This window comes from Propithecus coquereli, unplaced genomic scaffold, assembly GCF_000956105.1.
Source record: "Propithecus coquereli isolate 6110/MARCELLA unplaced genomic scaffold, Pcoq_1.0 Scaffold944, whole genome shotgun sequence".
In the NCBI taxonomy this organism is placed as follows: domain Eukaryota; kingdom Metazoa; phylum Chordata; class Mammalia; order Primates; family Indriidae; genus Propithecus; species Propithecus coquereli.
Window position 1 is genome coordinate 206,612 of NW_012155774.1, and position 24,389 is coordinate 231,000.

The window sequence follows — 24,389 nt, forward strand, 5'->3', positions numbered from 1 at the left end:
TCTCTGCAGCTGCAGGAGGGCCTGGCGCTCCTCCCTCCTTGGTCAGAATGACTAGGGCAGCACCCCCTGCTACACCCCTGCTGTTCAGAGCCCTTAGGGGGCCGGCTGCTGCCACCCCTTCCCCACAAACTGCCCCTGCCCCGCAGGCAAGGAGGCCAAGCCCGGCGGTGCGTCCAGAGCCCACTTAACAGCAGGAGCAATCAGGGCAGGGCCCTGCACTCAGAGCTGCTGGGGCTAAAGTGCCCTGCTGAAGGAGGGGCCCAGTTAAACATTAGCCACGATGGCCCCCCACGAAGTGAGTCATACGCCCCACAGGGCTCTGGGCTGGGCAGCCAGGGGGGCAGCTTCGTTCCAGGTCAGTGACCAAGCTGCCAAAGCCTGGGACAGTTCACTGGGACCAGTGCAGATGGCAGCCTCCTGTCCTGACCCCATCAGGGCTCTCTCCCCAAAAATCCCCAAAGCTCGCCAGCCTTCACGGAAGGTGGGGGCCAAGGGTATTCTCTTACTCCTAAGACACCGTGCCGGCCGGCGGGTCCCCTGAGGCCACGGCCGAGCAGAGTGAGCCTCGATAAGCCTGTAGCACTGGCACAGAGCACTGTGGTCAATGTCGAGTCCCAGAGAGGGAAAGTCACTTGCTCAAGGTCACAGACCTAACCAGAGCTAGGAATTAGGTCCCCGGACTCCCAGTCTACACAGAAAACTAGCTGTGGGCAGAGCTGTGGTCTCCCCGCCAGAGGCAAAGACCCAGGGACCTGCACAGGCTGCCCACCTCTGCCCCAACCCAGCACCCTGCCTGGCTCCAGTGCTGACACCTGGTCTCTGTCACTGGTGACACAGGCTGGGTGAGCCCGACCCTTTGCCCTGGGTTCAGGAGAGAGGGATGGGGGTCAGGGCAGGTGTTCCAACCTAGGAGCCCCTGGGGGAGCAATGCGCGTGACTGCTCATGGCAGTTCACGGGCAGGCGCAGGGGGTGTGTGGGCACAGTGTGCAGGGCGATGGCCTGCCTGAGTGTGACGGACACCCGTGTGTCCCCCCTACCGGCGCCTCCAGATGCTTTCCTCCCAACGGGCTCTTCATGACCCAAGTTTCAACTGCTCCACCCCACAGTGAGGAAACCAGAGCCACAGACGTAGTAAGATTTTCATAAAGCTCTGTGTTCAGGGGAAAGGACTCTTGTTCTGAAAGCATGCATGCCTCGATTTTATTATCGCGGTGTTGCTTATACTTCGCCTATGCGGTGGGAGGATAGTGGGTGGTTAATTGTTGTTTTCTCATGTTCTTGCTACACACAATAAAATGGTGGCGACACCGTTTCAGTATTTCTATTAAAAAAATATTGGTTTGTAAAAACCAAAAGCTGGGGAATTTCCTGCGCTGGATTCTTTAGGGTGTGGGTCCCATCACCACACTCTCCGCTTTCCCCTGAGTGCCAGAGGCGTGGCAGCGGCTCCGCCACCTCGCACGGGTGAGAACAGAAGTGAAATGTCAGGATGTGACTCACAAGCCAGCGGGTCGGGGCTGGGGAGCCCCCTGGCTCTCCTCTCTGGCCTCCCTGAAAAAGGAGAAGCTACCCATGAGTCTTGTGTCTGGGGGATTCCAGAGCTTGAATGTTTCCGGGGCTTCCTAGAACCTCGAGGGAGAAAAAGAGGTGACCCCTTCCCCAAACGCTGGCTGGAAAATCTTGAAACCCCCAGCCTCTGACCGGAAATTCCCGCTTGTGCTCAGCCTGCCTTGGGGGAATCTCCCTGGAGGACGTGACCAGCACGTGCTTACATTTAAATGTGCGTATAAGAAATATAAAATGCACACCCATATGCCAACCACTCGTTTTAGAAACTAGGACACTGCAAACACTTTGAAGCCCACACGCCCCTCCCCAATCACAACCCTTCCACTCCACAAAGGTAAACATGACCTTCGATTTGGCGTTCTCTTTATAATGTTACCACACGTTTATAAATTCCTAAACAATACAGTGTCGAGCTTTGCATCTTTCTGTCAACCTTAATGCATGCACTTTGCTTTTTCCTCTTCAGTATTGAGGTTGTAAATTCATCCCTGTCGATACTGGTGGTTCGTTCATTTTCGCTGCTGTGAAATGATGAAATGATGAGAACTCCATCATCTACTCATTCCCTTTCGGGTGGATGGACATTTGGGTGTTCTCAGATTTCTGCTGCTACCAACAGTGCTGCTTTGAATATTCACGCGTCTCTCTTCTGACGCTCATGTTCAAGAGTTTCTCCACCCAGCGGTGCCATTGCTGGGTCGCCAAGAATGACATCTTCACCTTTGCTGAGCTGTACACCCCTGTACTCCTGCCAGCAACTATAGGAGAGCTTCTGATGCTCCACATCCTGGCTTTGCCTGATCCTGGAGGCCAAGGGTCCTGGGTGCTCAGAACCCCCTTGAACTCAGCTTCTCTCTGAGCCAGGCTCCCAATGTTACTCTTGCCAGGGGTTCTTAGGCTAAGTGGGTTTTCCTGTTCTTCCCAAGTCATGTGAGTGCGATTCTCCAAATCTTTATTAAGCACCAACTCTGTCGGGCAGAGTGTTGAGGGGACACTGCAGCAAGTAAGACATTCTCTTCCTTCTCCAGACATCCATAAGACGCTCGGGGAGCCAGGACATGGACACGCAGAACGTGAACACCAAGCTCCTGCCCTCACGGAATCATTTCCTCCTCCTTCCTACTCAGCATTCGCCCTTGGGTGTATGGAAGACACGATGCAAGCTGTCTCCTGGGCTTCCCCACCCCAGCATCCAGCCACCTACTGGACAGCTCCACCTGGCTGTCTTCGGCGACCTTACATTCTACTGGGTAGAGGCCAGGGATGCCACCGACTATCTTACAATGCACAGACAGCCCGCCACAACAAAGAATTATCAGGTCCACGCGGCAATAATGCTGAGGTTAAGAAACCCTCGGTGGTTTAAAGTCACCCTCCTCCCCAAACCTCTCCCTCTCACACCCCTGTCTCATCAGTGGCACCTGCGTCCCCCAGTCCCTCGTGCTAGGGAGGTGGGCGTCACCTAGATTTCTCCTCCTTCACCAGCCAGTCAATCAACTCAGTCCTGACAATTGAGCCTTTCAAAGCTCTTGCCAACAGCTTCTCCTCTCCCTCTTCCTCGCTGCCCTTGGTCAAGCTGCCTTCATTTTTTTGTGGACTGTAAAAAACAAAAATAGCCCCCTAAGTGGTCCCCCTTCCCATCTGACCTCTCGCCATGCTGCTTCCAAAGTCTCATGGGCCTTCCCACTCAAAGGCCATTAGCCCTTCTCGTTTTCTTCAACTTTGCCATGTTCACCTTCAACTTTATTCTACAGGATAAAGGCTGACCGACTCCTCAGCACAACGCACAAGGTCCTGCTATTTGTCCCCCACCTTTCCCATCAGCCTTGAAAGGCAGTCGATGCTTCTGGCAGACTGGTCTTCTGCTCCACACAGACCTTGCACTCTTATGCCCTGTCTATGCGGTGTCCTAGAGCTGCCTCTGACAACCGAATTCCACTTACCCTTCAAGGCCCAACCTAGGTGTTCTTCCCTCTGTGAAGACTTCTCCAAACCCTCCATTAGGGTTAATCCCTCCTGATGACACAACTTCAACTTTTAATCCCAGTCTGACTTGAACGAGGCGTGGGGGTGTATGTACGTACGTGCGTGTGTGTGTTTCCCAGCATGTGTGTGTCTTTCTTGCTAGACTGGGAATGTCTTGAGGTCAGGAACTGTGTCCCCATCTTTGTGTCACTGAATGTCAAAGCCACTAGTTGATTATAGCGGGCAGAATTATGTCCCCCAAAAGACGTGTTCAATTCATAATCCCTGGTGCCCGTGAATGGGACCTTATTTGCAAATAGGGTCTTTGCAGGTGTGATCAAGTTAAAACCAGGTCTTGCTGGATTAAGGCCCTGATTTAATGTCGCATAAAAAGAGGGATATTTGGGAACAGACAGAGACACAGGGAGAGTGTCATGTGACAAGGGAGTCAGAGATCGGAATAACACGGCCGCAAGCCAAGGAAATCCAGGAATCACCAGCACCCACCAGAAGCTAGAAGGAAGGAAGGACTCTATCCTGGAGCCTCGGGAGGGAACATGGCTCTGCTGACACCTCCATTCCAGAATTCTAACCTTCACAACTGCGAGAGAATAAATTTCCATTGTTTACAGCCACACAGTGTGTGGCGCTTTGTTGCGGCAGCTCCAAGAGACCAACACGCTGAGCCAGCAGCAAGCTCAGTGTCTGGGAAACACATAATGCCTTCCCTAGAGGAACTTTTTGGGCACTAACATGTACGTAACTGACTTTTCCTTACTTCTGGAATTGTCTGCATACCAACTTTCCATGTCTTTGGGTTTTTATTTTATTTTAGAGAAGGTGTTAGATTTTGGGCTTTTAGACTCCTGACCATCCTGTCTTCATAAAGCAACTCTGGCATGGCCAGGCTTCAGACGACCAGGGGCATTTGCCTTCCTAGGTGGAGGTGTCACCACTGACCAGCCACTCACTCACTAGGTTCCCAGGAAGACGGCAGGTTCCCCGAGATGTGTCGGGTCCTGGCTCAGAGCATCCAGGGACACCGACACTGCCATTCCCTCTTTCTCGTTCTTTGGAAAGCGCAAACAGCTCAGGGGCCCGCCTTGGCCTCTGCTCAGAACTCTCTGGGGCCTTGCCGGTGTTCACATCCCTCACTCCCATGTCACGAACAGGGAACTCATTTGAGTCCCACAACCTGGAAGGAAGCAGAGCGAGGTATCAACATTTCCACTTCTCAGGTGGGGAAACTGAGGTGCGTCGCCCCAACTCACACAGCTTATAAGTGGCAGAATCAGAGCTCAAAGCCCAGTGTCCAGGCTCCCAGTCCAGCACTGGTTCCCTGAACCTCACTTCTCACCTGCTGTGCCAAGGAGGGCCGCCCGCAGGAGGGGGCCCTTTGGGAAGGGGTGCCCTTAGCAGACTGCCCCTGTGAGTGTGTTTCCAGGCTCAGGAGCCGGCTGGCGCTTCACTGTGAGATCTCGGAGCTGGAGGGCGCTGTGGGGACCACCAGCCCTGCACTGGCACCAGCGAGACCCAGGAGAGGGGTGGTTGCAGCTGCCCTCCATCTTCCCATCCTGGGCCTGCCTCATCCCTCTCGGGGCAGGACGGCTGCTGTGCCGACCTTGCAGTTCTGATCCCTGGGGAAGATCAGATCCCCGGTAGGCCCTGGCCCTCTCTCGGCCCACCTGAGGCTGGTTCCTGGATAGGAAGCACCTGGCGCTGCCCCCGCCCAGAGAAGCACTTGGTGGGTACAGGTGGTGCCTCAGCTGCCTGGAGCTGCTCCACAGCTCTAGTCCTGGGTGTCTATGTTTAATCTTTCCTTCCGGGGAGAAAAGCTGAGCTTCCTCTGCCCTGTTAGGCACCCTGCCCCGCCAGCCCAAAGTCCAGGATCAGAGAGGAAGGGCTGTCTGGGACACACTCGTGTGTTCGCTGAATCGTCTAAGGTTCCCCTTTGGGAGGGGCTGGCTTCGTGCGAGGCAGCGCGGAGAAAGCCCTGCCCCGTCCATCTCGGCAGGGCCCATTAGGGGTGGTGGCCCGGGAGGGTCCGAAGCCCTGGAGGGGGAGCACGCTCCCCAGGAAGGGGCCGAGCGCCCCGCCCCACGTTACCTGCTCTAACTTTCCCGCGGGCGCCTGCTCGGGTTTCTGGGCTAAGCGGGGTTCCCAGCAGAGCTCAGCCTGGCCCCCTCTTCGCGCCCGCCCCGCCCCACTCCCCGGCACCCCGGGCGGGACACCGCGCGAGGAGGCGCCCGGCGCCGAGCTGGTCCGACTGGTTCTGAGCAGGAAGTCTCCCGCCCTCGCCCCGGGCGGCAGAGCAGCCCCGCGCTGGCCCCGGCGTCCGTCGGTCGGTCCCGCGCGGGCCGGACAGTGCACCCGGCGCTGGTGGCCGCGATCAATGCGGCTTTGTCTGGGACGCCCACACCCCGGAGGCCGCTCCCGGGCCGGCGAATCGCAGCGCGGCGGCGCGGGGCGGGCGGGCGTGAGACAAGCGGCCATGTGACCCCACCTGGGCGGGCAGGGAGGGCGCAGGTGAGGCGGCGGCCGGCGGGGCGCCCAGCGACGCACGCGGCGGCGCGGCTCCGGCAGCAGCATGTCTGTCAGCAGGAAGGACTGGTCCGCGCTGTCCAGGTGAGCGGGGCCGGGCGCAGGGGCGCACCCTCGGATCTCCTCTGCCTGGGCATCGGCCTCCTCCCTGCCCGGACCCTGGCACCCTGGTCTTGCTGCTCCTCAGCGGGGACAGAATTGGGGCCAAACTCGGGACCCCTCCCGGTACAGGGTGCGCGCTCTTGCTTCTCTGTCGCTTCCTGTCCTCCCCTTGGGACCTGAGGCCTCAAACAGGGTGCTTGGGGAAGGCTGGTCCCCAGTCTGGACAGCCCCTGGAATGGGACCACCCCATGGGGTGGGGGCAGGCAGGAACGTTTTGGGGCACTGGGGAGGTGTTCAGGGGCAACCTCCAAGCCTCATTTCTGAAAGAAGCCTCTGGCCCTGCTCCCACGGCTCTGGTGGAGAGCTGTGGGGTGGGCCTGGAGGGGGCCCTCAGCCCCTCTTTGGAGGGGGCAGTAGGAGGAGTGCCACCTTGTAGGGCCAGCGGAACAGGCATCAGTGAATAGGACCAGAGGGAAACAGACCCTCTTCCCTCTAAGGGAGGCTCCAATTCTGAGTATGGCTTTTTAAACTGGCATCTGTGCTGGGGACCTCAAAATAGTTGTTGCCCCCCTCTGTGCCGCAGTCTTTATTTGTGAACTGGTCCCCCAAAGAGTCAAGGGACTGGGTGTCTTATCGCGGTCTGCTGGGCATCCTGTCCGGGCCAGAGAAGCCTGGGGAAGGGTGTCCAGGAGGCAGCACCCCTCATCGTGGTTGGTGACTCCTCCGGGCGCTATCCCCACCTCTCTCCACAAGGACCGTACAGGCATCTTTACTCCTCACTCCCCCACTGGGCACACCCTCCATCCTGTCCCTAGGGAAACTGAGGCTCATACAATCGCCCAGAGTGGGGGTCCTACTCCTTTGACCCCTTAGGCTCTAGCCAGGTAGAAATTGGCCCCTTGGCTCTTCCCAGGAGGCATCTGGGTCTTGGCTTTTTTCGCGAGGTCAGGTGCAAACCAGCACCCTGCAGTCGGGGTCCCACAGGTCTTCCCCATCAAGGCATTTTTCACAGATTCTCCAGCGCTCTAGAACCTCCTCCTGCCGCCTCCCGCCCTCCCTGAAGGGCGCCAGGGCTGCTTCCTTGTCTCAGACTCAGCCTCCCCCTAACAGCTCATCCCCTCAGGGCCAGGGGGCCACCTCTCCAGACCCTCAAGACCTAAGACCTCACACCACTCTGAAACACAGTTGCCCAGAAACCCCACTGCGGGGGGTGGGGGCCCATGGGGTCTAGAGTGGGGAGAAGGTAAGCTCCAAGAATGAAGGGAGCTCAGCGCTCTGGAGAAGGAGCCAGGCTGCCGCAGGGGTTGGACACACCTCAGAGAAATCTGTGCCGAGGGTGGGGCTGGCGAGTCAAGGTCCTGGACTCTGCATGTGGGTCAGTGTGCGTGGGGGGTGGTGTGGGAGTGTCTTTGCTCTGGGTGTGGGCATATCTGGGCCTACGGATGTGTGCTTATGTACGTGTGTGCGGCACAGGTGTGGGCAGGCGTGTGCAGGGTCTAGGTAGTGATGAGACATCTGTGTGGGCAGTAGGTTCTTGTGTTGCTGAATTTGGAGCTTGGGCGTTTGAGTATGTTCAACTTAAATGTTTATTGAAGACCTCAGTTCTGTGCATTGTTGGGTTAAAAGTACAAACCAGACACTACTTCCTCAGAAGCTCACAATCTGGTGGGGTCTGTGTGATTTTGTGTCTGGGAGCATGCCCGGATATGTACAGGGGGGTGTGGGGTGGGGGAGGCAGCTGGGACCCTGGCACTTTGAAAATAAGAGCAAGGTCTGTTCTTGGCCTGTCCACTGCTCAGGTAGACGTGGACTTGTGAGGCCGCAGGGGTGGGGCTGAGTTCCCATGGGATGTCCAGCATGAATTCCAGGGAAGCTCTGGGGAGCCAGTCCTGCCGTAGGAACTCCTGGTCTGCCCTCCTTGCTGGGCCCAGCCCTCGCAGAGCCCCGTGGGCAGACGCAGCTGCTGCCAACAGTCGCCCTGACGAGGCACCTGGAACAGAGGACCGCTCCCGCTCCGCTCCCTGAGCGAACAAGCCCTGGCGGGCAGGCAGGAAAGGGCTGTGAGTCACTGTCAACCGAGCCTCCAGCCTGGGGAGGACTGTGTTGAGGGTATGACAGGTAGGGGCCTGGGGGGGAGGTGGGTGGGCCAGCCTGCAGCCCGTCCTTGGCGTTAAGTGGAAACTCAGATGCTCCAGTCCTGGCTGGGGGTGGTGGTGAGCTGGCTGGGTGCCCTGCTCAGAGGCCTTGTCCTTTCCTCCCTGGACTGGCCTGGGGACGGGTGAGGCTGGGCCAGGCCTGTCTGCAGGGGGTGAGGGGTGGGTCTGAGAGTGCCTGGGACTGAGCAGCCAGTGGTTAATCATTTCCCTGCCTGGGCCTTGAGCAGCCCTGCCACCTCTGAGCACTGCCCTGGCTTCTCCTGAGTCCTCTCCCTAGACCATCAGGGCTGGAGGGACCTCAGCCATCACCCACAGTGACCCCTCCTGTGGAAGGGGAGCCTGAGGCCTGCCCTGCTCAGGGCCTGAAGACTGGCCCAAGGTCATGGGCAGGCCCCAGGCTCCCTGTTCTAGTCTCCCTTTCCCTACCCCATCCTCCACGATTTGCAAATGATGTTCCTTGAATCCCAGGATTCTACAAAATGCTTCAGGGGCGGCCTTCACACCCTCTCCCCACTTCAACCAGAGGAGCTGAGCCTTGATCTCTTCTGTGACGGGCTTCTATCTGTGATTCAATTCGGGAATACAGATTCTACTGCTAAACATAACATCTAACAACTGCACCTAAAACCCCGCTGTCAGTTGCTGCAAAGTAGATGGAACTTAGACTTCAGGAAGAAAACCCCAGGGAAGAGGTCAGACCAGCTCTCCAGTGAGTTACAGGGCAGAATGTCTAAGAGAACAAGAGGACCCCCCTCCCCAAAGGACGGAGTTGGTGAGGTCGGGAGCCGGGAGGACAGCAGCCCTGCGTGGAGGCGGAGAGAGGGATGTGAGCTCCAACTGCAGCCCAGGAGGTGGAGGAAAGCGTAGTTGAGAGGAAGGGGGTGGGGCAGCTGCCAGGGCCCTGGCATCAGCTGGGGGGTGGGGAGGAGGCTGCAGGTTCCATCCAGGGCTTGGCTCTGAGGCTCGAAGGTCAATGATGCATTGGCCACTGGGTTTCCCCAAACCTCTGCTCTCCCAGGCTGCACGCTGAGCTCCTGCCTGTCCTAGGGCGGGGAATCCCACACCTCCAGAGGCCCTCTGGGCCTGCTGGTTCCTTCCGCTGGATGTTGAGCTACTGGGCTTCCACTCTGGTTTGGGGCCAGCCCTCGCAGGGCGGTTTCCTGGCAGCTGGTATCCTGGTTAAGGGCATGGGCTTGGAAGGCCAACCTAGTTTGAAATCTTGAGTCCTTCTTTGTATTAGCTGAGCTATCTTGGAAAAGCTATTAACCCCCCTGAGCCTCAGTTTCCACATACGCAAAATGGGGATAACACCCCCTTCCCTCACACAGTCGTAGAGATTAACATCACGGTGTTAGAATAGTGCCTGGCATTAGAGTTAGCACTTGGGTGTTAGGGCACTCCTTCTTCCTGTGTTCCTTTATTTATCGATATTATTATTCACGGTATTTACCAAATGTTAAGCACTGTCCTAAGCTCTTAATTATTTATTATTGGGGTTTCAGTAACTGCACCTGCTGAGGTCCTCCTGGGGACCGACCTTTGCCTTCCCTTCTGTTTCTGTCCAATTCCTCATCCTTGGAGGCCGGTCACTCTGCTTATGGGAGGTAACATTTCTCCCCCGGGGTGGGGTGGTGGGGAAGGGACTTGAATTTTTCCAGGGCGTTGAGTGGAAGGCAGCCCTGTGACTCCTGAGCAGCAGGGGCAAGGACCACAGCACCTTGGCTGGACTGTGGGGTTTTGGTGCAAAGCTTGGGGACACCTGAGGACACATGGGCCCTGCCTTCCACGGTCCAGCCCTGGAGACCCCTCAGGACTGGGACTGGCCTGGGGAGTGAGTCATTTCCAGGGAGACCAGGCTCTGACCGATCCCACGCCGTGTAGGCCCCACGGAGGATGGACAAATAGGCTGCTTCCCGCGGGGCTGAGAGCGGGCGTGGGAACCGGGTTGCTCAGGAATCCTGGAGGCTCCAGCCCCGCCGGGCTGTGGGTGTGGTCAGGGGAGAGGCGCTTCCAGTTCTGTGGGTCACTTTCTCCCGTGGATCCCTCGGCTTTGGAGGGTACAGGCTGTTCTCAAACTGTGGCCAAGGAGCAGGGCTGCGTCCAGGACAGAGCTGAGGACGCGGCCTCCCGTGAAAGCCAGCAGGCATTGGCATTTCTAAGTCTGAGTGGGAGAAGCTGGGGAGGGACGTGGTACCAGAGCCTGCCTCTCAGAGACCAGCGGTCGTGTGCAGCGAGCGAGTGACGAACGCTCACGGAAGTCACGGGAAGGCCCGGGAAGCTTGCTTAGGTCCCACGGTGAAGGCCATGGGGGAACTTTGATCCGGGCCCTTCCCCATCGCCACTGACGTGGGATAGAGGTGAGACTGGCACCGGAGGGATTGAGGTTCTCACCGAGAACAGCCGCCCTGACGGCAGAATTGGGAGGATCTGGAAGGTTCCCTCCCAAAGGCAGCTCTTTCCTGTGGGTGATGGGCGGGTGCTCCCCTGCCCTGGCAGAGGTGGGCAGATCGCCTTTGGGGGCGCTCAGGGCTCGGTCCCCCGTGTGTGCTCTTCCGGGTCGAGGCAGAGGTTTGGCGATTCCTAGGGAGGAGAGAGCGCTGCTCGCCTGGTGGGTGCCGGCGCCATGCCGGGTCCTGGAGACGACGGATGCCCCGTCCTGTGGCGGTTTCGCTCACGGCCGCAACTTCACATTTTCTTTTCAGACCTCTCATGCCTTCTCTGTTTTCCTTCATTCACTCAGCTTAAAAAAACAAAGCAAAACGTAACATGTGTGTATTTATGTACAGTATACCTCGATTTAAAAAAGCATTCTTTCAGTCCACATTCCCCTCTAGCTATGTCTCCTTTGGTGTGCTCTGCTTCTCAGTAAAACTTCTCAACAGAGTTGCTGCTGGTCACCAATTCTTTCTTCTTGGTTCCCGTTCACCCCTCACCAGCCCCGTCAGGCTCTGGCCCACCCACTGAAGCTGCTCTTCCCAGGGGACCAGGCACCTCTGTGCTCACGACTGCGCCCTGGCGTCATTGTCCCTTGTAGTAGTAGCATTTAACTGAGGCCCTCGCTCTGTCCATGCCAGCACCCTTGCCTGGTTTACCTCCGGTCTCCCTGGCTGTGTGTTTTTGTTTTTTTGTTTGTTGTTTCTGTTTTTTGAGAGACAGGGTCTTGCTCTGTTGCCCTGGCTGGAGTGGTGTGATCATAGCTCATCGCAGCCTCAGAATCCTGGCCTCAAGCCATCGTCCTGCCTCAGCCTCCCGAGGAGCTGGGACCACAGGCGTGTGGCCCCATGCCCAGCTGGCTGCAGCATCTCGATCTCCTTTGCTTTTTGCTGGTTTCTTCTCCTTCTGAACAAGCCAGAACCACAACTCTTCATGTTCCTGCTCCTTCCATTGTAGCCCACCATCCCGCCGGACTCCTTCCTCCTCTGGTCTTTCCCAGCTTACTCATGGCAGCACCAGGAATTGCTCTTGCCAAAAATCTAGTTTTCCTTGATTCTTCTCTTTTCCTCACCCCCACCCCACCCCCCAACATCCAGTCTGTCAGCAAACACCGTCGGCTCTATCTTCAGAACGTGTCCTGAATCCGTCACTTCTCCCCATCTCTCTGTCGCCCCCTGGTTCAAGCCAGCACAGCTCTTGCTGGGCAGTGCAGGCGCGTTCTGACAGGACCCCCTTTCCCCTCTGCCCCTGCCCCCTCCAAGTCATTTTCCGTACAGCAGCCAAAGAGATTAAAACGTAGAAATCCCATCGTGGCACCTCTCCGGACAGCTCTCCAGCACACCTAGAAGAGAACCCGAGTTCTCTCCCTGGTCTCCGGGGCCCTCTGCTCTGGCCATGCCTCCCTGTCCGGCTTCCCTGCAGGCCACACCCCGGCTCTGACTCTCCCTCCTCCCCTGAACCCCCAGCTCCTCCCTCCCGGGACCCACACTCGCTGTGCCCTCCTCCCGGGGCACTCTGTGGCTGGGTCTGGCTCTGCTGGCTCCTTCTCACGAAGCAGCCCTCTCAGAGGACTTCCCCACTGTCACCTTCTCACGTCCCTCACCTTGTTACATTGTCCTGGGACTCTGAGCTGATGTCATTATGTTCGTGGGCTTGTGTCCTTGCTCACTGTCTGACTCTCCCCCGTCCCCGGATATGTGCTCCACGAAGGGGAGGACCCTACTGGTTTCTCCGTCCCGTATCCCAGCCCCTGGAGTCCTGGCTGGCACGTAGTAGGTGCTCAGCAAGTATTTGGTTAGTGAATGCTGGCTCAGTGAATATGATGCTGGACCAGGAAGAAAGTTGGAGCCATCGTGTGGCATCCTCCTCATTTTAGGGGGGGAACTGAGGAAGAGAAAAGCAAGTGACTTGCCCAAGGGCAGGAGGGTGAGAAACTAGAGCATCTAACCTTGCCTTAGACTCCCCTGGGAATCTGTCCTCTAGGAGGCCCACAGATGCATTTTATGTACAATTTTCAGGTTTTTTTGATTTCCCTTTCCCCCCAGAAATGTGTCTCCTTTTTAAATCAAGGCTTGGTTGCGTGGCGATGCCCCCTGGTGGGGGACAGCTCAGCAGGAGCCAGGGCTGGGAGTGGCAGTGGTAGCAGCTGAGAGAGCAAAGAGGGTGGAAAGGTGGCATCCAGCAGTGGCAAGGGGTGGCCTTACAGCCACTGCTGGAGCCCTGGGAGGGAAGACGGGGGCCTTTCCAGAACCTTCCAACATGGGCTCCAGACAGCCCGGGGAGTCACAGGGAGGTGCCAGGGAAGGCTCACCCGCCGGCTGCCCATCAGCCTGCTCCCCCCTGCTCCGGCCCTCTCCTACCTCTGGGCGAATACCGCCTCCCGTCCCCAACAAACCCTGTGCCTGCTGACCTCCCCTGGCCCGGTCTCTCCCCTCTGCCTGGACTGCCAGTTTCACCCCAGTCCCCGTCACCCAGGATGCTCTGTGGGATCCAGCCCAGGTCCGGTCTCTTCCATCAGCCTTTCCCGAGGGTTTGGCCCATGGCAACCGCTCTCTCAGTCTGCAGAGCAGCATCCAGACTCTGGTTGGGGGAATTACGGATGGACACGCTTCTCTTTCTCACTAGCTTGCCGGTGTCTCTGGGGCAGAGACGCTGCCATGTCATTCTGTCATGCCCCCTGACGATTCCTGATACGGTGCTGGCCTGTCACCGCTGCTCGGCCAGCATTTATCTGCTCTTTGGTTGGGTTGGAAGGGTGAGTGGGCGGAAGGGGAGATGGGCTGGGGGTCGGTGCGTGGTATGGCAGGGGGACAAGGATGACGGGGACAGGCAGGGCCCTGGCGAGGTGGGTGTTTGGACTGACGGTGGCCGGGCGTGTAGGTGGTGCGTGAGGACGTAGTGGCTGGATTGGCGGGGTCAGCTGGTTGGCTGTAGAGTGCCCGGGTGGCTCCGTGAAGGATGAGTGCCTGGGGGCGGGAACCGGGAGTGGGGCGGGCGGGGTCCTGTTGCTCCCCAGACGGGGAGAGTCGTCTGGATCTCCATCCAGATCCTCGGCCTCTGTGGCTTCGCTCTTTCCGTCACGAGGGAGGGAGGGAGGCACAGGAGCTGCTCGGAAGTGAAGGGGAGATGATGTCGGAGTCTAATTTCCGGTATAATTGGTCTTATTTGTGAGTTTCCCCTTCCTAAAAACTAAGAAATTCTGTGGGGAGTTGAGTACCTCCGAGGAACTTTCTCCGTGACTGTCCGTGGAGGGATATTGCCTAAGAATCCCGAGACCAAAAAGAGGCACGTGGCGAGTTCACCTACTTCCTGCAGCAGGACCACGCCCACCCTGCGTGCGCCGGCCCGAGAGGGGGCCCCAGGTCCCACCCTGGAGTCCAGAGCAAAGTCCAGGCTAGTGGTTCTCATCTGGGGCGACTTTGGCCCTCAGGGGACGTGTGGCAGAGTCGGGAAGCATTTTTGGTCGTCACACCAGGGAGATGGTGCTACCGGCATCTGGCAGGGAGAGGCCGGGGATGCTGCCAACATCCTGCTCTCAGGGCAGCCTCACACACGGAATTTTCTGGGCAAAATGTCAACGGTGCTGAGGTGGAGAATCCCTGGTCTAACCTAAATCCCTGTAGCCATAGTAGAAATTTAATAGCCCTAGAATATGAACTATTAACATTTAAAATTTTGGGGTAGTCACATTAAAAAAGCAAAAAGCAAAATTAATTTTAATAATATGTCATTTACCTCAACATACCCAAAATATTACCATTTCAGCATGTGATCACAATACGCAATTCTTAATGAGAGCTTTCGCTAGTCTTCGAAATCCAGGGCGTGTTTCACGCGCCACGTCTCAGTTCAGACCAGCCACGGTTCCTGCGCGGGCCCGGAGGGCCTTTGGTCTGTCCTCCCAGCCCCACGGGAGACTGGCCCGGGCTGTGCTGACCCCCTCTCCCCCTGCAGCCTGGCCCTGCAGCGGACTCTGGAGGATGAGGAGGAGCAGCAGCGCGAGCGCAGGCGGCGGCACCGCAGCCTGAGTTCTACCACGGACGACGAGGCTCCCAGGCTCAGCCAGAACGGAGACCGGCTGGCCGCTGCGAGGTGCTCGGGCCAGGGTGGGGCTGGGGCATCATTTCCCCATCCTGGGTGGCGGGGGTGGACTCGGCTGTCCCCGACAGACCGAGTGTGGCCTGTGTGGCCTGCCCAGGGAATGAGACCGAAGGGCGTGAAGATGAACTTGGGGTTCCTCACCTTCCCCAGCCCTTCCCCAGCCCTGCCAGCTTCCGCCCTCGTCGTAGCTACGGTGGCTGCCGTGAGCCGGTACTTTGCTGGACACGGGTGGACAGGGCTCACTTAGTCCTCACGCTATCCCTGAGGGAGTAGACTTGCTAACCCATTTACAGGTGGAGAAACTGGGTAGAGCCATACTTAGGCGACTTGCTGAGATCATTTACCTAAGGGAGCGGCAGAGTCAGAATTTGCACCCAGACCTGGCAAGCTCTGTGGGCCAACACTTACCATGAGCCAGGCTGCCCCCTCTAGCCCTGGCCCTCCAGGACTCACTCCTGGGGCTATTTTGCCACCTGGGTTTGGGGATTATGAGGGAAAAGCAGAGAAAGGGTCTGGAATGTGCTCAATGCTCCTACATGCCAGGGCCGTGCTGGGCACCCTCACAAGATGACTCTCACTTTGCTTCCCGACAAGCCCAGTTTGCAGATCTGAAAACTGAGGCTCAGACAGTGAGTGACTTTGCCCGAAATCACACGGAGATCAGGGTGGTGAGGAAGGAAAAGCAGCTCTTGCTGCAGACCGCGTGCTAAGGGTTTTGGAAAATCCTCTTGTGTTGCTCCTGCTACCTTAGGTCCCCCAGAGAAGGGAGCACAGGGTGCGTGCCCTGGGCTGCACCGACAGCTGTCACCTAGTCCGGCTGTCCCCACATGACTGACAGGAATGTGGGATAGAGCATCGGAAGCCCTGGGTTCTGCTCCCTGTTCCCCTGCCAATTAGCGGTGTGACCTTTGACCTGAACACTTCTAGTCCCGACCTGAGGTGCAAGGGGCAGGGGCTGTGTTTATTCCTTTGACCCGTAATGCCCAGCGCAGGGCCTGGCACATACCAGGGTTTGTTGATTGTTTCAACATGGAATGGTTGGGCCTTACAGGGGCTTACAAACTTTTTTAAAAAGCATGAAGTGCTTCGTTTGAGTGACACCTTGAAGGCCCACATAGAGTGGACAAAGGTGGTCCTTATTTAAGTGGTGGCGGTGGGGAGGCCCAGGCCCAGAGGCCTCAACTCTTCCTCGGTGGCCCTGGAGGCACCTTTGTTGGGTTAGGTACACTCAGGGTCCCTCCCACCCTGGTGTCTGATCCCACCCCCTCTCCCATCTTCTGACTCAGACTGCCGAGCGTGGAGGAAGCGGAGGTGCCTAAGCCCCCACCCCCAGCCTCTAACTATGAGGACGAGGACGAGGACGTCCAGGCCATCCTCAGGACGCGGCAGGAGCGGAGGCAGAGGCGGCAGGTGCTGGAGGCCGCGCAGGCCCCCATCCAAGAGAGGCTGGAGGCAGAGGAGGGAAGGGACAGCACCGGCCCTGGGCAGGCCGCGCAGCAACCCCTGACACCCAAGAAGGAACTGGAGCCCCCACCTCGCCGCAGACTGAGCCGGGAGCAGCGGGGGCCCTGGACCCTGGAGGAGGAGAGCATGCTGAGCAGGGAGCCAGGAGGCAAGAAGGAAGGGGCTCCAGAGAAGACCCCAGTCCTGGAGAAATCCTCCGTGCCAGAGAAGACAGCCCCCGAAAAGAGACTAGTCTCAGAGAAAACCTCCATCTCCGAGACGGTGCTGGCCCCAGGGAAAACATCCCCCTCCGAGAAGACAGCGGTGTCAGAGAGAAGACACGGGTCGGAGAAGAAGTTGGTTCCAGAAAAAGCAAGTGTCTCAGAGAACACTCCGGCCCCTGAGAAACGATCTGTGTCCGAGAAGACAGCAGTGACGGAGAAAAGGTCCATCTCAGAGAAGATGTCAGCTGTAGAAAAGACAAGTGTCTCAGAGAAGCTGTCGCCCCCAGGGAAGATGTCAGGCTCAGAAAGGAGACTGGTGTCTGAGAAGGCATCACTCTTCGAGAAGTCCCTGGCCTCAGAGAGAAGCCCAGCCTCAGACCCCAAGCTGGCCCCAAAGAGGGCAGCGGCCTCGGAGCAGCCCCAGGCCCAGGAGCGGCCGGCCTCGGGGGGAAGCCGGACCGCCACCACGGAGCAGAGGGAAAGGACCCTCCGCGGGAAGAACCCGCCTGCCTTGGCAGAGCAGGGGGCGTCGGACCCTCCCACTGTGGCTTCCCGCCTCCCGCCAATCACACTCCAGGTTGGCAGTGCTCCCGTCCCGCCCCCCCCCCCGCCCTCCCCACCAGTCCCACCCAGGTGGTCCCTGGCTCCCTTGCTGCCTCCCTCCCTCCCACTGCAGGCTGGCCTTGGCAGGCCCTCTTCTCTCCCTGCCTGCTTCCAGCCGTGGTCGGAACAGGCACACCGAGACGGGGACGGGCTGCTGGGCTCACAGGGCACCAGCTGTGGGGCAGGGAGCACCCGCTACCCCGTACCACATCCTCTGCCAGAGCCTGGACTCCAGGACGCCAGCACTCTTGGCAAGCCTCAGGTCCTTCCAGAAGCTCCCTAGAAAGCTCTGCCTGGTGGCCTGGCCCCAAGGGACAATGTCTGCCAGCCACTCCCCAGCAGATAAAGGAGGCAGGAGAGAAAGGCACAGGGCCGTCCCCGCTGCTCTCCCCTCTTCCTGCAGCTCCTGGGAAGAGCCACGCCACAGGGGGTCTCTGGCTGCCTGGGCCTGGTGGGCCCTGGTCCTCTGTGTGACACGCCCCCTGCTCCATCCAGGTGAAAATCCCCAGCAAGGAAGAAGATGCAGACACGTCCTCACCCACCCAGCGCACCTACAGCAGCTCCCTCAGACGCTCCAGCTCCAGGACCATCTCCTTCCGGGTGAGAGCCCAGGGCATCCTCGTCCACCTTGTCCATGGGCGGCAGGCCAAGGAGCGAGCGTTCGCTACAGCACGGGAGCCGTGGGTTAGAGAGCAGGCCCTCTGCATAGAGAGGGGCTGTGGATTCCTGAGGGTGGCCCAAACCAGACAGGTGGCATTACATAAAGGAGAGCAGGTTGGAGGCCTAGGAGGGGGGTGTCAGTAAGTGTGAGCAGCCCCCTCTAGTGGGGAAGGCCAGTGCTGCAGGGAGGTGGCCCGGCAGGGACCGCTCTGGGCTGCAGGAAACCCGCACCTGCCTCCATCAGTTCCTGGCCTGGAGAGGATGCTTGCCCTGGAGGGAGGGTGGGAGCAGAGAGCAGCAGGGCTCTCCTAGTGCTCGCTCTCTGCCACTGCCCCAGTAGGACAAATGATGTGCCTTGTCCCAGCACAGATTCTTAGTTCCTCTGTTCACGGGTCATTCACGCATTCATGGGCTGACTGGGCATTGTGCCTCTGACGTGTGCCAGGCCCAGGGGGTGTGCTGGAGGCCTGGTGTTGGTCGGTGCCCCACAGGGCTCGTGGGCAGTGGGGGGGCAAGGAAAACATGGTCTCAGGCCCCCGAGAAGGAGCCTAAGGAAGGCCTTGTGCCCTGACTGGCGGGTGGGGCAGGCGTTTCCCAGACAAGGGCCTGTAATGAGGCTTGGCCAGTATTTCCCTGGCTGGGAGTGGAGCAGTGGAGAGGGTGGGAGGTCCGAGGAGGAGGAGGTGTTCTGAGAGCTCTCTCACAGGGGCCACCGACTCACCGACGCCTTTCCTTCTCATTCCAGATGAGCCCCAAGAAAGACAGCTCCGAAACGCCCTTGACCCGCAGGTGGGTGGCCTGGGGGCTTTGGCTGTCTCCTGTTTGGTTACGTTCAGACTGTATTTTCTGACCACCTGCCACCCACGCTCCTTGTGCCAGGCTGTGCCGTAGGGCACACGAGGGGACAGCTCAGTCCTTGTCTAGGGCTCCAGATCTGGTGGGGGTGGGGGGGAGATTTAACCGGAGAAACTAATGCTGGGTGATATGGGACAGGGAGGGGAGGAGGAGGAGGAGGAGAAACTAATGCTGGGTGATATGGGACAGGGAGGGGGAGGAATCTGGGAGAGCTGCTTGGAGGAGGCAGGCCTTGGGTGGGGCTCTGAAGGGTGAAGAGGGTTTAGTCTTGAGGTTAGGAGTGGGAAGGGGGGCTGGGCTCCTGAAATCCCAGCATTTTGGGAGGCTGAGGCAGGAGGAGCACTTGAGCCAGGAGTTCGAGGTTACACTGAGCTGTGATTGCACCACGGCACCCCAGCCTGGGTGACAGAGTGAGACCCTGTCCCCTCAAAAAAGTGGGAAAGTGGAGGAGGGCTTTCCAGGAGAGGGACCAAGAACAGAGTAGGGAGGGGCAGCCTCTGCCTTAACAGGCCTTGTGTAGGGCCCGGGAGTCTGCAGGTTTGACGAGTTCCCCATGCTCCGTAATGCTGATGCGAGTAGTCTGAAGACTGTGCTTTGGAAAAAACCCTGAAATAGCAGCTGTACTTACGTGTTAGGAATTCCATCCACTCATGCTGTATTCATCCACACTCTGCATGTTTGCTGAAGCCTACCGCGCTAGGCCAGGCCTGGGGTGGGGCTGGGGATGGAGGACGAGGAGTACAAAGATGAGTAAGACAGTTGCTGCCCTCCAGCAACTCATACAAGACCACGAAACACAAGCCACCCAGGCGGGCAGGTACACGGGCGGGAATATGAACTAAGGCTGGCAGCTCAGCCCGCCAGAGCTGGGGAAGGTACCACAGAGCAACTGACGTTCAACATAGGACGTCAAGGACTAGTGGGAGATTTCCAGATGGAAAACTAGAGGAATGGCATTTTAAATAGAGGGAACAGCATGTGAAAAGGTGAGAAGTGTGGGGTGTCCCATTGGCTGGCACAGAAGCACGTGGCAGGGAGGGGCGCAGCACTGGCATCTGGGGGAGGAGAGGCAGGGGCCAGATCCTGGGAGCTCATGAGCTGTGCCAGGGACTTTGGTCCCTATCCTGCGGCCCGAGGGGTCTGAGCCAGAAAGACAGGATCAGGTTTGTTTGAGTAGGAGCAGCCTGGTGGCAGAGGAGAGGAGAGCGGAGGGAGGCAGCGGGAGAGTGGGGGGGTGGTGATTGCGTTTCTAAGGCGTGAGTGACAGGGTGTGGGGGCAGGAGGGAAGAGGGAAGGGGTGGAAGACGTTTCTGATCCTGGGCATGTCCTACCGAAGGGGGCGTTTCTGGGGGGGGCGGGGCCAGCGCAGTCCCCGGGGTCTGGTTCTTCGCCAAGCCCATACAGCCCGCTCCGTAACGGAGGACCGCGCTTCCTTCACCAGATAGGTGGCGCAAAGGGGCGGGCCTGGGCTCCCCGGGGTGGCGCATCTCACCCGGTTTGTGCTGTCTCCCCCTGCAGTGCCAGCGTGAGGCTGCCGGCCAGCGCGGCGAGGCTGGGGGAGAAGCTGGAGAGATACCACACGGCCGTCCAGGTGGGCGGGGCTCCTCCCCGGCGGGGGACCCAGGGGTGCGGCAGGCGCGGTGTGGCCCGTGCCCCTCGCCGGCCAGCGCGGGTCAGCAGTTTGTGTTCCCTGTCCCCAGAGGTCGGAATCCGTCAAGTGTCCGGGCTCCTCTCGCACGGAGTTCTTCGTGGCACCTGTGGGCGTGGCCAGCAAGCGCCACCTCTTTGAGAAGGAACTGGCAGGCCAGGGCCGAGCGGAAGCAGCCTCCAGCCGCAAGGTGAGGGGCTCGGCCCCGCCAGGGGGCTTTAGTCTCCAAAACCTCGAACCTTGCCCTGGCGGTGCTAGAAAACTATATTTTCACGTGTCAGTTAATGTCGGCAGAACCTTGACCTGAGTCCCCACTCGCGTTCCTGGGCCCGTCTCCTTGGCTGTGTCGTAGCTCCCTGGGGGAAGGCGAGGGGCTGACCCAGGCGTTCGCGGCATGGGCCGTGTGTGTGGGAGTGAGGTAGGGTCCTCCCCCCCGTTCCAGGGCTCTGGAAATGCCTTGCTGCTGCCAGGGGCCCCAAACCCTGAGAATGGACGCCTCTGTTTTTAGGAGAACTTGAAGCTCTCAGGGGTTGTGACATCCAGGCTCAACCTGTGGATCAGCAGGACCCAGGAGTCTGGAGATCAGGACCCCCAGGTACCCTGTCCCTCCCAGATGTCTCTTGCTGTGGGCCCTTTCACGGTGGGGCGGTCAGGGAGAGGGGGGGACAGCCCCGAAAGCAGTGAGTCGTTCAGGTGGTAGGGAGGGCGTGGATGGGCCTGGCGGGGTGGAATGCAGCAGAGAGGAGGGCGGGTCTGGGTCCTCTGTCCTTTCAGGAAGGAGGAGGATATCTGGCGTGGGGGGATGGGCCTGGGATCCCGAGCCCCTGGCAGCCCTGCCTTAGTCCCTGCTCTCCGCCTGACGCCCCAACCAGGAGGCCCGGAGAGAGTCCGCAGCCACCAGCAGGACTCGGTGGGGGAGGAAACCAGACTCCTCCCTGGATGCCGAGGTGAGTACAGTGGGCAGCGGGCCATGGGTGCCGGGTGGGAGACCCCCACGTGCCCTGCCCCCATGTGGACACACACTAATCGGCCTGCAATTGCACAGTCCGAGCACCTGGAATGCCCCCATTCCTGCTTGCACAGGCTGGTCTGAGCCACCCTTGAAAACATCACAGAGCCCTCGGCTGGCTTTGCTCCCTGCAGCTCTGCAGAGCCCCCACCCCTTCAGCCACCACATCGCAGGGCTCTGACCAAGCGTGGGCGAGGGGCTTAGGCAAAGGCATACCTTCCTGTCTAGAGGGTCCCTTCTCCTCCTAGCCCCAGGAAGCCCCTTTCCTTGTCATAACAGACCTTTGCCCCACAGGTGTGACAAGCCCTGCCGAGACAGACCTGCAAACCTGCATCTCGGGGCCTTCCCGGGCCCTGCCTCCTGCAGCACCGCCCTTCCTCTTATTGCCCCTGCTCCCTTCCTGCCCCTGGACCTGCCTGGCTGGGGCCTCTGGGGGCAGGAACACCTGTGAGACTCAGCCAGCTCCTTCCAGGCCCTGCCTCTAGGGACAGCGGTACCCTGGCACCCTGTCCTGCTGCAGATGCTGGAACCCAAGCACCAGCTGGGGGCCCGGCACTGGTGCGTGTCAGCATGGTGGGGCCTCAGTGTCCTGTCCAGAGATGTCTCTCTTCCCTGCTCACTTCCAGGTCAGGGCAGGGCAGCTCAAGAACTCCAGGGTCACCTGTCTCATCCGCTGCCAGCAGGTGCATCCATGTGCCCGCGATGTCTCCCTCTCTGAGCCCTGGCCCACCCCCCTTGGTCCCTGGGGCCTGCTCCCGACCCCTGAAGGTCTCTCAGGCCAGACTGTGAAGGTGCTGCCCTGCGCCTTCCATGCGCCTCTCCCTGCCTCGTCCCCCGTCCCCGCCCTGGCCTGCTGCCCTGGCCAGGAGCTAAGTGCCTATTTTGTGCAACCACTTACCCTTTCTTTGAAAAACCTGTTCTCAGGAAGGATCTGATAAACTCATTCACTCTCAGGTGTAAGTGACTAATGATACCTGAAAAATGAAACGCTTTCTAGAGGCTTTTCTTCCTAACAAGGATCATCTGCAGTGTGAGGAGCACCGTTATTTTCTTAGTCGTCCCCCTCCTTGTGTTACAGTGATGGGCTTGTCACCCAGCGGTCCAAGCTTGGTGACTGGGGCGTCTAACACTGCCACATACAGCACACAGCACCAGGCCTGCCCCTGTCGCCCGTGCTCCTGACATCGCAGCCCGTGTGAGCTTGGAGAATCTAGGACAAACCAAACTAAGAAAGTCGGCCGGTGCCCTGTCAACCCCTTAAGGTTGTAGTTTATGACTTTTTTTTTCTTTTCATCATTAGAACTCTCACTCCCGATTGACTGCTCTGGTTCCCCAGAGCCGGCTGCAGGTGAGGATAGGTGCCTGCCTGGGGAAGCTCTAGGCTTCTTGGAACACGTCACCAGGTCCCCAAGCTCGTGGGCAGATGCAGCCTGCCCCGCCCTGGCTTCCAGTCTGATGGGGGCTCCTGTCTTGGACCCCATAGTCCTGGGGACAGAGGCCCCAGAGCCCCATCTGTGAAGACTTCCCGGTGTCCCTAGGCTGGCTCACCTCCAGCCGGCGAGTCTCCTGTGGCTGGTCCCCCATGCCCACCCTGGGCTGGGGTAGTGGCACCTGGAGGCCCTGCCCTGAGCACCCACCCCCTGCCAGGCTGCAGCTTGCAAGTGTCCAGCTCCACAGTTGGGTTCGAGGCCGAGCCTGGGCCGGGCAGAGGAGTGGCTCGAGTACTGCCCAGAGACTGGGGAGACTCGAACTTCTCTGGCTCTGCCAGGACCTCAAGTGTGATCCTTCCCTTCTCTGAGCCTCAGGGTTCAAGCAGATGACCTCAAAGGACTTTCAGATGCTCATGTTCTAAATTTTGGAAAGTCCCCTTGACAGGTGAACTTTTCCAGGAAGCAAAACTGTCCCCACACGGACTTTTCTTAGTAGAGTCCTACAAGCCGTCAGGCAGTGGGGGGCCGTCCCAGCAGCTGCAGCCTCAGGGTGGCGGGGCCCTTTGTGGCTGCACACTGTCCCCCGGGTGCCTCCCGAGGGCAGGCTGCTGGGGAGGATGTCGGGGTGGGGCTGGGGTGACATCTCTCCACGGCTCCCTCTCCTTTACATTCGTGCATCCAACACATGAAGGCCTCCGGGACGCAGCTGATAAACAAGGAGACAAATGCACACCAAGGTGACTTCAGCCAGTGACGGATCAGTGCTAGTGACCGGCTGGTGAGGTTGAGGGGGGGCCTCTCGGAGGAGGTGAGACAGCGCCCCCTGGAGGCAGGAGGTCTCCTGCCCACTCACCACTCCTTGACCTGCCCTTCTGCTTTCCTGCCACCGTGGTCCTGGGACCCCGTGGGTGGCCTGCGTTTGCAAGCACTGTCCCAGCACATGCTGCTGCGCCTACCGCTCCAGCTTTTCTCTCTTTCTCCCATTAGTACTGGGAGGTGACTTTGTATCTACTTGCAAAGACAGTGACATCCAAAGTGGACCCCTAGCACCCCTGCTGTGTTGAAGAGTGGCTGCCAGTTGCTGGCTAGGTCCTCTCTTCCGCTAGGTGACTGCCTCACAGCTCTGCGTGGAGCCACTGCCTTGGAACAATTAGCAGAAGCTTCACACGTGGTCCGTGAATACCCGGCACCTACTGGGCTTTCCATGGGATTCTGTGGGGACCTAAATGCCCAGATCCTCCTTCCCGCCATCCTTGCAAGCGAGTTATGGCTTGTTTGAAGGGTTGCTGGGCTTGCAAGGAACAGCATCCTACCCTCCAGTCAAGGGAGGGTTCAGGAAAAGCAATTCCTAAATTCCTGGGCCCTGGTGGGCCAGGATGGGAAAGAGGGCTGATGACTCCCCCACCCCGGGACAGCCCGGTTCCCTCCTCCCCATCCTCTGTGAGCCTTCCCTCCGTCTGCCTCCTGTGGTCCCGCTCTTCCCCAGGATGCTGGCTGGCGGGCACGTGGCTTCAGCTTGCCCTGCCACTGATCCACTGGCAGGGTGGAGGCCCACGTGGCAGGAGATAAGCCTGGAGCTGGAGGATCAAGGCCATTGGGTCCAGAGGCCACCAGGGACCAGGGGGGGAACAGTCAGCTGGGTGATGGGG

The 24,389-nt window shown here is 59.1% G+C and overlaps 1 protein-coding gene across 1 annotated transcript; it reads left to right on the forward strand.

Annotated features, from left to right (window-relative positions):
- Positions 1–6,092: 6,092 nt before the first annotated feature.
- Positions 6,093–22,263, forward strand: LAD1 (ladinin 1). Its single transcript, XM_012664962.1, has 10 exons — positions 6,093–6,160; positions 14,722–14,859; positions 16,155–17,112; positions 17,634–17,738; positions 18,544–18,587; positions 20,172–20,244; positions 20,354–20,491; positions 20,810–20,896; positions 21,174–21,248; positions 21,605–22,263. Exons 1-10 carry the CDS (start codon positions 6,123–6,125, stop codon positions 21,608–21,610), a joined length of 1,662 nt encoding a protein of 553 aa, XP_012520416.1. The 5' UTR covers positions 6,093–6,122; the 3' UTR covers positions 21,611–22,263.
- Positions 22,264–24,389: the final 2,126 nt, after the last annotated feature.

Coding starts and splice junctions, on each gene's coding strand:
- LAD1 (XM_012664962.1), top strand. CDS start 6,123: ATGTCTGTCAGCAGGAAGGACTGGTCCGCGCTGTCCAG. Junction 6,161..14,721: donor GACTGGTCCGCGCTGTCCAG/GTGAGCGGGGCC, acceptor CTCCCCCTGCAG/CCTGGCCCTGCAGCGGACTC. Junction 20,897..21,173: donor CTGGAGATCAGGACCCCCAG/GTACCCTGTCCC, acceptor CGCCCCAACCAG/GAGGCCCGGAGAGAGTCCGC.